The sequence below is a fragment of the Symphalangus syndactylus genome, chromosome 8, assembly GCF_028878055.3.
Source record: "Symphalangus syndactylus isolate Jambi chromosome 8, NHGRI_mSymSyn1-v2.1_pri, whole genome shotgun sequence".
NCBI lineage: Eukaryota > Metazoa > Chordata > Mammalia > Primates > Hylobatidae > Symphalangus > Symphalangus syndactylus.
This window is the reverse complement of record NC_072430.2, coordinates 23,268,966-23,286,699: the sequence shown is the minus strand read 5'-3', so window position 1 is coordinate 23,286,699 and position 17,734 is coordinate 23,268,966. Positions and strand designations below refer to the sequence as shown.

The window sequence follows — 17,734 nt, the reverse complement described above, 5'->3', positions numbered from 1 at the left end:
ACATTTTGTCTCATAGTCAAGTTGTACATTTGTTTATCTCACTTGTAAACAGTGACAGCTTTGAGCATACGTGCTATCTCTGTTTCCTCATGGTTTGGCACACAGTACATGTTTAATTAATGTCTATCGAATGGAATGGATTCAGTTAAGCAAAAGGCCTTTCTTGAGCTCCCCATGGGCACCATGAGCTTTGCGTGTGACATTCTCTTTTTTTGCATTGGTTCCTGGAGGAGGAGGAGGCTCTGGCTGCTTCCCCTGTGAGGGTTTCTACTAACATCCTCATCTGTGCTCAGCTGCAGGCCTGGCTCTTGGCTAGTCCTGAGCCCACCCTGCCCCAGGTAGCCAGGATCTTAGTGGCCCCATCCTACCAGTAGACAAGGTCCAAAGTTATTCACATCTTCTTCTCCCACTCCCTCTTCTTTGCCCAGTTCTTTGGACTTCTCCCTGAATTTTTCTTGGTGTTTGCATCTTCCCCAAGCTGCAGACGAACCCTTAACGTGGCACTCTTGACTGGGGCCCCCATTTAATGCTTCCAACTGTCTGGACCTGTTTCCTTGACCTAGAGTCTTGGTCACTCCCAGGCAAATCTCTCTCCATGCTCTTGAGAACCAGGACCCTTTTCCCTGCCAAACTGACCCAAATGCTGTCCCTGCTGGCGCCCTGCCACTTCACTGGCTGATGGAAACTAGTGAGCTTCCCCCAGCCTATGCTGCACCTGCCATTGCCAGTGTCCTCTTCTTCTTCCGCAACCTCACGTCCACCCTCCAACAAGTCGGGCTCAGGCACTTCGAAGAAAAAAAGGAAGAGAGGACAAAAAGCTTTCAGCAAGGTGGGTTCAGGCACTTAGAAGAAAAAAGGAAGAGAGGGGACTTAACGGAAGTTTAGCAAGATTGGCACTAATAAGAAGTAGGAAGAGAACCCATTCACCTAAGGCAGGAGTCAGCACCCTCAGCTCACAGGTCCAACAGAGCCCATGGCCTATTTTTGCAAAGTTTTAGTGGAAACAGTCACACTCACCATTTACATATTGTGTAGGGCTGAGTTTGTGCTACAATGGTAGGCAGGGTTGTGACAGAGACTGTAGGGCCCAGAACGCCTAAAATATTTACCATCTGGCCCTTTACAGAAAAAGTGTGCTGACCTCTGACCTATGTAAAGGCCCCTGAAAGGCACTGAGCTGGAGCCAGCCTTTCTGTGGATATATTCTCCTTACCACCTCAGGGGCACTGGGATTTCCAGATTAGTGTTTCCTCATCTGTAAAATGGGGACAGTGACACACATTCTACCTCAGAGGGTTGTTGAGATGATGAAAGAATGCAAGAAAAGGGCTTAGGGCAACACCTAGCACGTGGTAAGCACTTGTTAAAAGTTACTGATTATTATTTTTATTCTTATGTTTAAGCCTGGAGAAGTAAAGCTACTTGCCCAAGGTCATGCAGCTAGTAAGAGGCAGAGCCAGGACTTGACCCAGGATATCCGACCCCTGAGGACTGTGCTCCCAGCCGCTGCCCATATGAACTTCTGCCACAGCACACATCATCCCCAGGTGACGGCCACAAATGCAGAACAGAGGGCAGGGAGATCTCAGCAAAATTTGCCTGTTCCAGATTTGACCAGCACTAATTATTGGCATGGAGAACGGCCACAGTACAGACTGTTTTCCTTTCCACATAGCACCCTACTGGTTTCAGTGTGTGAACAGAATACACTGAGATTCCCGAGGGTGGAATCGGCCTAAATCTCCAAATGTGTGGATTCTATTCTTAATGATTTTCCACAATGGGCATGCCTCTTATGAGTTGGGTGACCTTGGACAAGTTACTAAACCTCCCTAGACCTCTGTTTTTCCTTCTCTGTAATATGGAGCTGTCTACCCATCTTCCTGGGGTGATGGAAAGCACAAATGGGTGGAGAACTGTGATGGTACTTGGGAAACTGCGCTGGAATCTGTGGACCCCTGGGAAGACTTGCTGCCTCCTGAAGAGCACACAGAGGGACAGCTCACAGCTACAGGCTCATTTGTTTTTTTTTTTTCTTCAGCCAGTGCCTCAGGATTAAGACCTACAATACCCAGGAGAGCCCAAACGTGGCAGTAGCCAAGAGCATCCAGTCTCCACTGTGTACCATCTCTTAGCAAGCATGTCATTCAGCCTGATACCAGGATGTTTCCAGCAAATCTCTTCCCGAAGAGTCTCATCAGAGGCCAAGTGGTTGCAGCAGATTCATCTCTGTTTCCAAGCTACAACAGGCCAAATAAGACTGGATTGGATCAGAGAAGATGGGTCCTCCCATCTCTTTCATGAGCTGGGCCTCTGGCATTAATTGGACAATGCAGATCATTTATTATACTGCTTTAATAGAACTGATTGGCAAATATGTGTATTGGGAAAATGGGTGTTTTGACAGTAATGGTAGGTTCTTAAGAAGAATGAAGGGAGTGGTTGGAACCCAATGGAATGGTACTGAACCGTGTTTTTGTGGAGTTTGAATGCTTTGGGAGATGGCTGATGTGTTATTAGTGAAAGGCTGGCCAGTTCTTCACTGACAGGAGCGAGTGGTGAGCCTCAGGTGAAGAGGATCAAAGGCGAACAATAATAGCCACCATTTATTGAGCATCTACTAGATACAAAGCACTCTACATACATGATGTTTATTCCTTAGCCCCTTCCCCTGGGTGAGATAAGCCTTATTATTATCCCCACTTTGCAGGTGAGGCAACTGAGGCCCAGCGGTTAAGTGCCTTATCCAAGATCATGCAGCTAGCGGGAGTAGCGTTAGGACTGAAGGCCATCTGCCTCCAAAGCAGGGCCTCACTCAATATGTGTTCATTTCTATTCCCCGTTTTTGGGGTCTAGGCTCTTTTGGCTAAAATGTGCCAGAAGCATGGGGTAGAGAAATCTGAGGTCTTTTTTTTTCTTTGAGGTGGCTCAATGTTATTGGCATCTCTGTTTATCACTTCATCTGACATAGGTGTTTTTCCCCTTGCTTTGGGAATTCATGTACATGCAAAAAACATTTGGATTAGAAATTAAATCACATTTAGTTTCCCACTTAATACAGTAGTTTTAGGAGAAAGAATAATTATGAGTAGAAGATTGTGATGATAGGGCCGGGCACAGTGGCTCATACCTATAATCCCAGCACTTTGGGAGGCCGAGGGGGCGAATCACCTGAGGTCAGTAGTTCGAGACCAGGCTGGCCAACATGGTGAAACCCTGTCTCTGCTAAAAATACAAAAATTAGCCAGGCTTGGTGGTGCATGCCTATAGTCCCAGCTACTCAGGAGGCTGAGGCACAAGAATCACTTGAACCCAGGAGGCAGAGGTTGCAGTGAGCTGACCGAGATTGTTCCACCGCACTCCAGCCTGGGCGACAGAGCAAGACTCCATCTCAATAAATAAATAAATAAATAAATAAATAGATAAATAAAGATTGTGATGATAAACTCTGCTAGATTTGGGGCCTATTGAGAGTTTACCCAGCCCTGAGGAAACTTGCCCCTAATTACTTATAATCATAGCGACCAATAGGAGAGCTTGTCATATATAGCAATTTTGATGTAGTAACCTCAGTTAATCTTCACAACAATGGTGTGAGGCAGACACTTCTATTATTAACCCCATATTAGAAATGAGAAAAGGGAGGCATGGAGAGATTAAAGAATTGCAGGAATCATTCAGTAAAAGATAGAGCAAAATTTGAATCTGAGTATTTCTGCCTCCAAAGCCCACGTTCAAGCTATTACTTATTACCAATAGTTAAATGATAGGAAGTCCCTTGTTACTCATCTGACCTCCAAGGTAACCTAGAGTCATTTAGATCACAAGTTACCAACGGGCACCCTGCTGGCTGGCCCTGGCCCAGAGCATATTTTCTTTGCTGAGCTTGAATTTCTAATTTCTTCTTTTTGTCTGGATACCTCTGGTGTAACATGCAGGCACCAGCTTTGCTCAGTTCCCTCCACTGACCTCAGCCTCCAAAGCAAGAAGAACAACCCACCAGCCCGTGGGCAGAAATCCTGCCGCCTCTGGGCTGGTTTACAAGGCCTGGTGTGCTCATTCATTCACCTACCTGGCCCGGCAGGGCAGTGGTTTTGCTCTCCACTTTAGATTGGCCCTCCCATTTTATGGGCCAAGAGGGGTGGGATGTACCCAGTACCACTCAGCCATGCTCTCCGCGCCATGCGGCCCTTCCTTTCCCTGGCATCACTCCTCTGCCCCCACCTGCCCCTCCATATGTCAACCATCAGCCCTGACCCTGTTTCAGGCCAGGGCTGTTCTCTCCAGCCCACGACCGTCCTGGATTCCTCTCACTCAGAGAAGCTGAGGTCAGGTGGGTGGGGCAAGGTGAGCCCCTGGCACCAGCTCTTCCCTGCAGGGTATGCAGAACCTTTGTGGAAGCCACAGATTTCGCTGTTTTAAGAACAAAGAGCTGGCTTTTTAATTATGCAGCCCAGACAGGCTCCCCGCAGGTGGGTGGAGAAGGGAGCTTCCCAGGGCTGCCTGGCAGACGCCCTGATTTCCACTCCTTGAAGTGGCCACTTGGAGAAGAAAGGAACCAGCAAGCAATCAAGCATGAAGGACAGAAAAACTCTCCAGGTGAGGACAATCACTCTGCCCAGTGGGGATGCAGGGCATGGAGGGCTCTGCGGACAGCGGGGTGTGCCCAGGGCCTCCAGCTTGCAGTGCAGAATCTGGGCTCCCATGCTGGGCTCGGGTGGGGGAGGCAGGTGGAGAGGAGCCCAGACAGGGCTTTGCAGCCAGGTTGGTTCTCAGGGTTGGAGTCTGGACTTTCTTGTTAACTTGCTCTCTGACCACAGGTGAGTCATTTAATCTCACTAAGCTTCAGTTTCATCAACTGCAAAATGGAGATGATAATTCCTCTTTCCTGTAAGGAGTGAAGGGAACAATGGCTGTCACGTACCCGGCACAGAATGGGAATCCCAAACAAGAATGGGAGCTAACCTTGAAGAGGCACACCCTACTCGATGCATGCCTGGCTCTGTGTTAAACGCCTTGCAGTCACACAGCCATTTATTCTTCAAATTGTAACGCCGTGTGGCAGCTGGTGTTTTGCTGAAATGAAATCACAGCTTGCAATGGGCATTTGGCTCCCATTCTTCTGAGCGTGGTGCTCCCACGCTGCTGGCTTCGTGTGGTGACTCACGGCTCCCCCACGTCTCTGTGTTTGAATGAGCAACTGGGAAATCCTCTTCCATATGGTGCATTCTGCCAGCATTTGGACTTCACACGGTGTGAGCGCGTGATTGGGTTTGGAATGGGGATAATATTTTGAAAATAATAAATGGATATGTTCTTTATTCTTCTCCAGGAAACCAGGTGCCCCTGTCTAGTTCCATGGATTTCATGGGGCAGGAGGAGGTTAGGATGTAGGGGAAGCTCTGGCAGACAGGATGAGGAGGCAGCCAGATCATCTCTTCAGGACCTCAGGGGACTGTCAGCAGGAGAAAAAGGGAGACAAATTCAGGGGGCGCTGGGAGGCCAGGTGGGCGTGTCTTCACCTTCCCTCTTAGGGGTGAGGATGTTGTAGAGATGCCCAGTTGAAAAGGCCCCCGGGAGCCCTGGAAGATGGTGGCACATAAACCTTGAAGAGAAGCATCCACAGCCCTCCCTGAACCAGGTGGGTGCACAGAGTTCAGAAGTCTCCATTTGTGTTCAGGAACATGTGAAGAGGCCGCAGTCAGGAGGAGGAGGCTGCTTCAAGCCTGGACGTTTGCAACTGGAGTGGTGGGGGCAGGGGTCACCCTTCGCCTAGAAAAGCCCAGGCACAGCCCCACAGTCACCTGTCCAGGAAGCAGCCCAGGCCAGCCTGGGCTCTGCAGCAGAGACCTGTGAGAACCCAGAAGACGCCATGTGGCCTGAGCCCAGCTCCCCTGCACCAGGCTACAGATATCTGCTCAGGGGTACCTGCGGGTGCTTCTTACAGGGGGCAGGCCCAGGAAGATGCCTCAACGACTAAGGGTGTATCTACAAGACACAGAGTCACCCAAAAGACTCTGGTCAAACCAGAAGAGGCTGCAATGCCATCAATTAGCAAATTCAGGGTTTTTATTCCTCTCCCCCCTCACACCCAGTGAGGCAGGGACTCTGGACAGTTACATGAAATAAAATGCTATTTTTTCCTTTATGCCTGTGTGTACTGTGTAAAATGTATAACCCACTGTTAATTAACAAATATTTCCCATGCCCAGCATGTTTGGAGGTTTGAGGGCTGGATATTTGATGACGAATAAGGCCCCTGCTCCCACCATCTTACATTGAAATGGGAGGAGAAAGGCAGGTACACAGATGGGCAATTGTTCTTAGGGGCTGAGAAGCGCTGTATTGAAAATAAACTCAGGTGATAGAATAGAGAATGATGAGACGTGCTCAAAGAGAGCCACAAGTGGGAATTGGAAAAAGAGCCACTGGAGTTTATCTCCCCCAACTTCACAGGTGAGAAATCCGAGGCTCACAGGGAAAGAGCCTTGCAGCAGTCACATATGAAGTGATTTTGTTAGACCCGCGGGTCCCTGACTGCAGCTCCTGTGTGCTTCCCATGGCAGGGGAGATACTTGGCTGTAAATCCAGCTGGAATGGACCATTTAAAATCCAAGGACCTGTCTGGGTTGGAAGAGCCTGGAATTAACTTGTAGTCAGACAGAGCTAGGTGTGAATTGCAACTCTGTTCCTTAACTGCTTTTTTTTTTTTTTTTTTTTTTTTTACCCCTTGGTAAGCCACTTAACCTCCGTTTACTCATCTGTACAATGGGGGCAATCTTCCTGCTTCCTAGGCTTGCAGGGACTATTAAAGAGATAAAGCACATGAAGCCCTGGGAAGCTGGCCCTGAGTGTCCCTTTATCTGCACACTTGTGTCATTGTCGCTGTGCACATTGTGGGGCCATTGCCACCACCAACCTACCCCTGGAGGGCAGGGGCCTTGTCTTGCTTCCCTCTGTTTCCCCAGGACACAGCACGTGTCCCCAGTCAACACTAGGATATGGGTGAGCAGCCGTTGTCTGGGGACTGCCAGGCTCAGGCAGCGGAGGATAACTGACTGGAAACATCCGCCAGAGAGGGCAGAGAGTGGGAGCTCTGCGTGCAGGGCTGTCTGTGCTGCCCAGGAGAGGGGGCATTCCTCCGGCTCTGGGCATGCGTGGGTTTATGATGCACATGTGTTCAGCGAGGAGGCTGCCTTTGAAGGGGACCTGGAGAGCAGATGAGTGGTGGCCAGGCAGAAACTGGAGGGAGAGGTGAGCTGGGCAAGGACAGCGAAGCCCAGCCAAAGGGTGGGCATGGGAACACGAGGCTGGCAGTGAATGTGGTTTGCTGGATGGTGGGGCGTGGGGTGGGGTGAGCAGTGAGGAGTGGGGCTGGGGAAGCCTCGGGGCCCAGGGCAGCTAGACTAAAGATGGGTCCACAGCAGACAGCAGGGTGGGCTTGAGTGCTCAGCTGGGCAGGCAGCGGTTGCATGGAGTGAGGAGAAGCCTGAGGCAGGTAGAGAGAGGGAGTGGAAGTAGGGGATGGTATGGGGAGGAGCTGGGTAAGTGGAGGTGGGTTGGAGAGCAGATGGGAGGGCCCGAGTAGGACCCACCAGGTTGAAGGAGCTGGGGACCTCTGAGGTTTCCACCTGGCGCCTCGGGTGGGGGAAGCTGAACTCTGTTGAGTGTGGTACCTGGCCGGTAGCAGAGCCTCTTAAGGATCTGGGGACCGACTGACTGGATGAACATATGATGGAGAGCAGAAGGAGCCCCACAGGAGAGCCCGGAGAGGAGAGGAGGACAGGCTGGGAGTGCGGCTCCACTTGCCCCCACAAGCAGGCCCTCACAGAGCTGGATCTCCCAGATAAAGGCAGCCATAGGTGCCTGGAGTGCAGGCTGTGGACACCACTTGTGCCAGGCATGGAGACAGGGCATCCTCCATGTGTCACATGACTGGTCAGCTACTTCCTAAGTGGGAGGATGGTAGAGGAACAGGAAGCGAGTGACTCAGTGGGGGCTGTCATGAGCCTGGTGATGTGAGTGTCTGCCCAAAGGTGAGGCCACAGTGCGGCCAGGTTACTGAGCCAGCTGCCACCCGAAGCCAGCGCAGCAGCTCACTCAGGCTCACAGGACCATCTTCTGCGATGTCACATCATAGTATCATGTGTGGGGAAGGCAGGAGGAAGAGCTTTCCTGCCATCACTCACTCCCATATGTCCAAGACAGTAATTCTGCTACCCTGCCAGGTGCCGGGCAGGGATGTCCTGTGGGTTCTGCTGCATCTCCCACCTCACGGGCAGCAGCAGGACCCCAGAGCAGGACATGGAGCTGCAAGGTAGCCAGAGCATAGTTTGTTATGTTGGCCATAGGAGCTGTCACCAGTGGCCAAACTCCCCAGAGATGTGAGGTGGAGACACTGGGCTAGCCCCCAGGAGGGCTCTGATGCTGCAACTGTGTGCTGATGGCTCCCGGCACCTGTATGCTCAGCTGATCACCACCTCCCTCTGCCAGGCTGGCCCTGGGTCCCCATTCCCAGGCCCCTGCACAAGCAGGCAGAGCACAGCACATAGGCCTGCCACTCCCTGCTGGCCTCTGAGCTTGCTGCTGAGGACGCCTGGTCTGGGCGTGCACAGGAGTGGGTGTGAGGCCTGAGATGTCCCACTGAACCCTCACCAGCTTTCAGGCAGGCCCCAGGAGGGGGCCAGTGGACAAAGGATCCCTCACTATCACACAGGCTGTTTCACTAAGGACAACAGTGACAGTCATTGTAACGACGGTCGTCTTCTACTGTGTGTCTACTGTATGCAGGCCAACGGGAGCTCACAGAATCCCAGGTGCAAGGGGCGCTTATAACAGGAGTGCCTTTAATAACTTTCATGTTCCCTCCACGTCCCTGATGCCTGGGACACAGGCCCTTCCCTGAGATCCTGCACTGAACTCCTGGGCTGTGAGCCCAGTTGGGGGGATATACTTGCCCCCCAGCTCTAGGCACACGGGTCTCTTAACTGTCCCTTACTGAGCTAACTCTGAAGCCCCAGAGAACCCAGGCGGGGGTGGTGGGGCCCAGCAGCGCCCCAACAGTGGAGAAAGTCTGGGTTGTGGCCCCTCGCTTGTGCCCAGTGGCCAGGCTTTGGAGGCACCAGGCTGGGTTCAACCCCCAGCCCCATCCCTGTTTCCTGGTATGTGCTTGACCTTGGCCATTGTGCCCCATCTCTGACCTGTCTGCTCACTCCAAACAGAAGGATGAAGATGCTGCAGGGGCAACTTTTTCTCTCTTCCTACATCCCTTCTGGCCCATCAGACCGGAACTCTTCCCCACAGCTGCTTCCTGTGAGGCTTGCCTGAGGGTGAGGCTGGAGCTGGAAAAGAAAGCAGCGGGGTGGTGGCGGGAGCTCGAGCACAGGGCGGGGGCCCTGTGCCCTTTGGGCCCCTCTGCATGGGGGTGCAGGGCAAGCCTCCATTCTCCACGCAGCTGGCCAGGTACGGGGGCTCTGCAGAGCAGCCCGTGGGTGCTGAGATCTACACGTGCGGTGGACATCTAGGAGGCGACCCTGGCCACCGTCACCCTGCTGGTGTGGCCGGCTGATTCCTGCTCCCTGATTCCTGTGAGTACTTGTCAATTTAGGGTGACCTTCTTGTCCCATTTTCCCCAGATATCCCCGGTTTTAGCCCTGAAAGTCGCGGGTTCAGGAAAATCTCAGTCCCAGGCAAACTAGGAAGGTTGCACGCCCTATTCTCAATTAAGTCAAGGGTCAAGGTGGTGGGTGGCAGGATGAGGGACAGAATTGGCCTTTGAAATCCCCATAAACACCGACCTTAGGGCGTTGGGATAAAACATAGAGAAATATCCCATGGAAGGTCCCCAGCCCGGCCCTGGGGTATAGCAGGACCCTAGTGAAGGATCCCCCCATCCCTCAGGCCTGCCTTCTCCTTTCTCCCACCCCACAAACGACAACTGACAGACATCTCTATATTTTTATTGAAAATAAAAAAGTCATGGTGCTTTCTTCCTCATAAGTGGCATATGGACACCCCCGGTGCTGCCGGTCTTGCTTCCGGTACAAAAGTCTCAGCAGGAAACCAACCTTAATGGCTTGTTGGTGGATAAGACGGCATCGACTTGTACATTTGCCCATTGAGAGAACTCCCAGGAGCAACTGTCCTCTCTCCAGTACACGCGGCACGTTGCTAAGAAGGCAGATTTCAGGATATTCACATTCATGCATTACGTATCTCACACTACCTGGGCAGTTTAATTCATACTTTGTACAGATGCAGAGAGTACAGTAGTTATATTTATATATATATATATATGTAGAGATCTCTTTAAATATATATAGCTATATATAATATATATGTTTATATTTTTACACCTATTAGTCTTTCTTCCAAAACTTCCTTTAGAAGCTTCTTAGGAACACCTGAAACCTCTGGGAGATCCTACGATCTGAGTTCCAAAGTTGGGGTCAACTGTGAGACGGCTGGAAAAGATCTATTTGAGAAAATGAGAAGGGAAGTGCATTTCGTTCTTGACCTCAGGGCTCGGACTAGCCTGAGAATCCGTGCGGGTCTAGAGACTGCCGGCTCATTTTAAATAAAAGTTCTAAGCTCAAATATTAGGCCGACATGGTTTTAAGTACCCCTATGTCTCATAAGCTCAAACTCTAGTGGGTCTCCCTTGCTGTGCCATGAGACTTATTTTCTGAATGGCCGGTCTTGGGCTTGGGGGTGGGTATTAAGTGAATCTTTTTTTAAAAAACTAGGCTCTTCCCTTGGTTTTTGCTAACTGGGGTGAGAAGGGATTTCATAAGCCCAACTGAGAGGGAATTTATGTGCAGACCAGAGCCCTGGATGCGTCAGTGGCTCAGGGAAGAGGATACGGGCCCCAAAACGTGGTGATGGCTCAGCTGATTCCTCGCCAGGGAGCCTCGCCTGGGGCTGGAAGATTAGGCTAACTGCAAAATCCAGGCCTCCTAGGTTTAAGCCAAGGTAGGGAATGATGGGACCAGGCGAGTGTGTGCAAAGCTGGGCTGTGCCCAGCCCCTTCAGGCTGCCCACCACTCCATGAACCCTTAGCCAGGAACCTCCCCTCTTGCAGAAGGTGCCCTCTGATCACTCCTGAGCTTCTGAACAGCCCAAGGCATGGGCACTTTCTCATGGTTGCAGCACAGGGTGGTGTGTGCTTAGGGCTAGGGTCTTGCCCAGGGGTCTGCTTAGGGCACAGCTTGGGGGTTCAGCAGGCACCAGAAGGCTGAAGGCAGTAGGGGAGAGTGCCCTGGGGTGGGGTCTGCTGGGTTTCCCCCTTTGACCTGCTGCTGGCCCACACCCTCTGGCCTGTTTGTCACCTGGCTCCGCACCTCAAGAGCACTGTGAAGTACCGGCCAGGTCAGGAGCAGGGGGCGGCACTATGCTGATGCCCAGGTGTCCAGGGGAAGCAAAATTCAAATCTAAACTCCAAACAAGTCCTCAAATAGAAGGAAATGAGGAAAGAAGAAAAACCCTTTATGGGAGGGTATGCCCTGGGCCTGTCCTCAGCCTACACCTGATGACCTGGGCAGGACAATGACGCACAGCGCTGTGGGCACCAGGACTCTGGGACAATGGGCATTTTAAGTTTCGGCCCAAATGGGGACTGGTTTTCAGGTGTGTCCATCTTCTCTGGACTTCAAAGTCTCACCTGTAGCTTAAACAGCTACCAGAGGAGTACATTGGAGGTTTAGGAGGCAAACCAGGTCTTAGAGGGCTCGACAGTGGAACCATTCAATGCACTGAGTTCCTTCTGAGCACATATGTAGGGGCATTGGGGAGAGCCACGGGGCCAGGAGTGTCCCACTCATTTTCCAGGAGATGCAAAATCACCCTGTTTCCGTGGGTTTCCTGATGTGGCCCAGAGGGAAGGCTGCCACTTGGGAGACAGGCCAACCGGGCAGGGGTTACCAGCCTGGAGGACCCCTCTCCTCCTGTCCCATTTCATCCCTTGATCCTCCAACCACGCTGGAGGGCTCAGCGCTTCTATAGCATGAGACTGTGGAAGAACAACGCCTCCTTCTTGGTGACTGGGGCTTGGGGGATGGTAAAATGGGGAGATGATGGAGGACTCTGGGAGAGGGCCTGAGTACAACAGTCAGGCCTCAGGGGACTGTGGGGGACATCCAGCGCCTGGCCAGCATCAGCCTGGTACAGCATGCCCACAGTGGATTTGGCACAAGTAGTGGCCTCTGCTGACTAAGGCAGGGCCTGGCTCACATAGATGCATCAGTTCCTATGGGGTCAAGTGTGGGGATGAGTCTGAGGACAGGTGCGGTGGCCTCTGCCCTTGCCCAGTGGCCCTGGGCCGCGGGTTCAGTGAGTCGTCTTGCCCCCGGAAGGCCAGACACTGCCCCCGAGTGTAAACGTGCTCCTGTGTCTGCTCAGGAGGGGATTTTGCAGGCTGGACTCACAGCCCTCCATGGCAGGCAGTCAGGAGCTTAGGGTGTGGGGTGTCAGTGGGGATAGGAGGGAGAAGGCAGGCCCTGAAGATTGACAACTGCAGATGGGGCGATGAACAGATGTGTGGGAAGCACCTTTGAAAGGGGACGTCTGTCTGCTGGCTGTGCCGATGGCTTCTGTTGAGAATGTGAACAGAGGAGCAGGCAGGCTTCCTGGGAGGAGGAGAGGTTTTCCGGCAGGGAGTGGGCCCCGGACCATCTTTCTTTTGGCTAAAGGGGGAAGCCTCCCTGCCACAGCAGAAAGACAGATCCCTCTGGCTTTGCCGGTGCGCATGCTTTAGACAGCAGCTGGGAGCAGTCGACGGACCAGACACCAGACAGGGAGGGGGATGTGGAGGGCCTGGGGTGGGGACACTGCCCAGGTGCTGCATGCAGCGTGAGCCGGGCTCAGCCTGGTGTCCAAGCCGACTGGGCCCGCAGGCTGACCAGGGGCAAGCCTGGGAAGACAATGATTTCTCCTGCGGGAGGCTCAGGGCCTGTGAGGCAATGAAGTCCTGGACAAGCTCAGGGTTAGCTCATGTCCACCTGCTTTCCCATGTCCACCAGTGCCACCAAGGTGTCCCTCTGGCCAGCGAGTCCAGGGCCTGCAGACTCACACCACTGCATTGTTCACGTCCACTCCTTTGTTGCTCTGCGAAGCACTCATGGGATACTCAGCAACGCTGGTGCCATTTTCGTCTTTTCTCAGTGGTTTCCTGGAAGCGGGGGGGAGGGGACAGGGAAGGCAAAGGAGGGGGAGGCAGGGACACCATTAGTTATCACTGACAGTGGGGTGTAACCTCCAGCTAGCATCCCTGCTCCGTGAGAGTGTCAGAAGGAAGCCAATGGCTGTGTTCTCGGTTAGCATCCTTGGGCTGCTAGTCCTTGTGGGGTTAATTAGAAGCTGGACGTGGTCTTAACTCGGGAGTCATGAAAACCGGGGCACAGTTGAGCGGGAAAGAGGACAGCTATTAATGATGAAGCAGGGACAACAGGTATGAGTCCGGGCTGTTTTGGACAAACAAGAAGGTATGTTCACTCTACAATGGTCAGGCCTTGACTGATCTCTTCGATCAGGGCACAGACAGTTAACAGAAGAGAAGTGCTAGGGGTTGAGTTCTGCAATCTTCCTCAGTGTGGGCAAAGGCAAACGCAAAATGTGATGAAGCAGATGGTGCTAGTGGTGATGGTGGTGGTAATGGTGGTGGTGGTGGTAGTGGTGATGCTGGTGGTAATGGTGGTGGTGGTGATGCTGGTGGTAATGGTGGTGGTGGTGATGCTGGTGGTAATGGTGGTGGTGGTAGTGGTGATGCTGGTGGTAATGGTGGTGGTGGTGGTAGTGGTGATGCTGGTGCTAATGGGGTGGTGGTGGTAGTGATGTTGGTGGTAATGGGGTGGTGGTAGTGGTGATGCTGGTGCTAATGGGGTGGTGGTGGTAGTGGTGATTTGGTGCTAATGTGGTGGTGGTAGTGGTGATTTGGTGCTAATGTGGTGGTGGTAGTGGTAATGCTGGTGGTAATGGTGGTGGTAGTGGTGATGCTGGTGGTAATGGGGTGGTGGAGGTAGTAATGGTGATGGGGGCAGCAGTGATGATGCTAATAATGGTGGTGATGATAGTGGTGGTTAGGGTAATGGTGGTGGTGATGGTTTGGTTGACAATGGTGGTGATGGTGATACTGGTGGTGAAGGTCAAAATGCTGGTGGTGATAGTGATTGTGGTTCTGATGGTGGTAGAGGTGGCTTTGGTGGTGGTGATGGCAGTGGTGGTGGTGATGGTGACAGTGGTAATGATGATGGGGTGATGATGGTAATGATGATGATAGTGATGGTTAGCGTAATGGTAGTGGTGGTGATGGTTGGGTTAACAGTGGTGGTGATGGAGGTGATGATGGTGGTAATGATGGTAGCGAAGGTCATATTGGTGGTGGTGATAGTGATAGTCGTTATGGTGGTGGAGGTGGTATTGGTGGTGGTGATGTGGTGGTGGAGATGGCAATGGTGGTGGTGATGGTGACAGTGGTAATGATGATGGGGTGGCAATGATAGTGATGGTAATGGCAACGGTGGTAGTGATGATGGTGGTGAATGTCTACACTAAATTAATACACACCAGTGGTTCTTGAACACTTTAAATTGAGCCATTTGAAGCTCATTCCAGAGGGCCCCTAACCCCAAAAGCGGTTTTTCCTATGCATATAAGGGATCAGGAGGGCTGGGAGCGAGGCTCTGGGAAGGCTCTTGCTCACTTGCTGGGGTTCTGAAATTATGGTGTACTTTTGGGCCTGGCTCAAGTCTCACTTCCTCCCTCCCTCGAGTTGTTCAGGAGGGCTCTGGCCCCCAGCCTGAGTGTCTGTATCCTCCTGGTCTAAGCCACACATGCTCTCTGTAGCCCAATTCCATGCCACAATTCTGCTATCTCATCCCCACGGGGCTGTAGCCCAGCCCCCTCCAGGGTTCCCAGGGGTGCCAGGGTTGAGCCTGGATCTGCCCTTGCTGGGAGCTGTCCAGGCTGGACATTTATGGTCATTATCATAGGCCCAGAAGTTGATTGCTTCTGCCTTTTCAAATGTCCCCAGAGCCTCCCCAGAGCCACAGTCAGAAGGGCTGGTGCCTGGTGACCAGCTCGATGTCTCTGGGATAAAGCCCTGACTGAGTGAGTTCAGAGGAGGCAGGGTCTGTGAGGGGATCGTTAGCAGTTCACGGGAAGAACGATCAGGCCTACTCAGAGACCACACACTGAGCTCAGTCTGGTAGCGAACTGTTCCCTTTTCTCCTGCAGCAGAAGTAGCTCAAAACTTCTGCTAAGCAAGCCAAGTGCACTCACTCCAGGTGGTCAAGCCCGGCCACCGTGGCTTCTTCCAGGAATGCAAGAGGCAAACCCACAATTCCTCCCACAGTGCATCATGCTTTGTGCAAAGCACTCTCCGTCACAGAGATTTCCTTGTCCCTTCTCTCAGTGGTCACCTGAAGAAGCTAAGCCTGGAGTAAGAGATTAATTTTATGGGGAAACTGAGGCTTAGAGAGGGTTTAATTTGCCCAAGCACACTCATCTGGTTTGTGGTGGGGCCTGGACCACCACCCACTAACACTGTGTCTTGGCCAGACATCTATCTTCCCATTATTATTATTGTTACTATTATTTTGGAGATGGAGTCTTGCTCTGTTGCCTAGGCTGAAGTGCAGTGGCATCATCACAGCTCACTGCAACCTTGGACTTCTGAGCTCAAGCGATCCTCCAGCTTTAGCCTCCTGAGTAGCTGGAATTACAGGTGTGTGCCACCAAGCCTGGCTAATTTTTAAATTTTTTGTAGAGACAGGGTCTCGCTATGTTGCCCAGGCTGTTCTTGAACTCCTGGCCTCAAGTGATCCTCCCATCTCGGCCTCCCAAAGTGCCAGCATCTTCCCATTTAATCAGCATTCCCAGCAGGTGTTCCCCTATGAGCTCTGGGATCTCATCAACTTAGGAAAGCCTTCCTCCACCCTCCTCTTAGAGATTCTTCAGAGTCCTCCAAGAAGCCTGTCTCCTTTTGCTTTAACTCAGCATATCCCACATATGAATCTGAGAACGTCATTTATGTAGACGCTAACAGATACTCTCTGGAAACTCTGTGTTTACAGGCCTCAGCTGTGCTACCTTGTTTATGTCGGGATCCATGGGAAATGATGGACTCTGCAGCCAAGCTCTGCCCTGGGCCTTTTGCTCCCTCTGTCCCCTTCATCCCCGTTCCTGTCCTACCCACCCCTTTCCAGGAAGCCTTAAGTAGCTCTGATGTTGCTGGGTGTGCCTGACTTCTGACTCCATGAAATCTGCATGGCCTGGACAATTTGTGGGGGGGGCATTTTCTTACAGTGAGATCCTGTGCTCCCCAGTGAGGCCACTGATGGACTCAAGTGGGAGAAATAGATCATGAATACATGAGGGGAAGAAAGGACATCAGCATCAGGATTGCAGAAAATATTAACAGGCAGAAAAGAGTCTGGACCCAAGCCCACACGGCATTCTCCTTAATACGTACTACATATTGGGCTTAGGGCTAAAATAAAAACAATTGCAACAGGTCCAGATCATGGGAGATAGGGCTTAAGGGCCTTTTAGGGTGGATAATGAAGAGATGAAGGTGGCATGGAGCTCCCTTGGAAATGACTAAGCCCGGAGGGCTCAAGGTTTCCACTCTTTTTCGGGTAAGGTGAGGAGGTCAGTAGGATTCCTATTGGCAGGAGGCAAGGAGAGAGTTCTAAAGGCTTCCTGCCGTCTGTGAGACCCCTTCGTACTCGCAGGCCCTGGGGAAGAGGTGGCTGGGAAGAGCTAAGCAGGAAGTGAGCCTGGCAGGAGGAGGACCCTGGAAGGCAGGGTGAGGAGGGGGCCCAGGGCCTTCGCAGCTGCTCAGCCAGTTTCCCAGACAGGAAAGCAGGCAGAGGGGCTTGGCAGGGGCTCGGCACCTGTGGCAGGTAAGGGCCGCAGACAGGAGCATTCAGGAGCCCGCACATGGTGATGGGGAAGGGTGGCAGCCGAGGGCTCTCCTGAGAAGTGGTCATGATCTGCTCCCCTCCTGCCACCGGAGCTGAGTCCCCAACCACTCTCCTGCCTGGACTGCTGCTCTAAAGCCTTTCTGAGATTCACTGGAGCCCCATGGAAGCTGGCTGTTCCCTAAAGCAGAAGATGGCTCCACCTCTGCACCCCCTCAACTCCACCCTTCCACCAAGCACGGCACTTCAGGGTGACGCTGCGGAAGTGCTAAGAGGCAGATGTCAAGGCTCAGTAAACCTCCACCCCACCATTTTCTGGCCGTGTGACTTCAGGCAAGCTACATAGCCTCTCTATGCCTCAGTTTCTTGTCTTTGAAATGAGCACAATAGTGGTGTCCATTTCACAGGCTTGTTGGGAGGATTAAACACGTTAGTCCATGTCAAGCACTTAGACAAGCGTCTGGCATACCGTAAGTGCTCCATAAATGTTTGTTAGCTCTCAGTACTGCTGGGGAAAAGGTGTCACCAGGCAGCTGGCCCCACTGGCTGGCAGCAGCCAAGGTTCTCCAGTCTGCACAGACTTCCTACCTAACGCGTGCACCATGGGGCTCCGGAAATGCTAGAGAGAGTTGTTAGGACCCAGCCTGGCTCTGCAGCTCTGTGAGTCAGCTGAGGCTGGTCTCACTAAACCAAGAAGAGGCCTTTCCACCCTGGTCCAGGCAGAGATGGCCACAGAGGGCTCCCTAAATGGCATGGTTCCTAGAAAGCAAGAGAGAGGTTAGGGAGACTTTCCTTGGCAGCGCCCAGGATTCCTGCAT

At 52.4% G+C, this 17,734-nt stretch overlaps 1 protein-coding gene across 6 annotated transcripts in view; it reads right to left on the bottom strand.

The window, feature by feature from the left end:
• Positions 1-9,943: 9,943 nt before the first annotated feature.
• The window catches only part of PRIMA1 (proline rich membrane anchor 1), a 71,151-nt gene continuing 63,360 nt past the window's right edge, over positions 9,944-17,734 (bottom strand). For 3 of the 6 annotated variants that reach the window (XM_063643988.1, XM_063643990.1, XM_063643987.1), the window contains 2 exons: positions 13,067-13,165; positions 9,944-10,170 (listed from right to left, as the gene is read on the bottom strand). In XM_063643988.1, the coding sequence (XP_063500058.1) occupies positions 9,951-10,170; positions 13,067-13,165 (319 nt within the window). In that variant the 3' untranslated portion in view covers positions 9,944-9,950. Of the gene's footprint in view, positions 10,171-12,545; positions 13,166-17,504; positions 17,676-17,734 lie in introns of those variants that run through there. The other 3 variants (XM_063643991.1, XR_010122008.1, XM_063643992.1) reach the window with 3 other exon arrangements.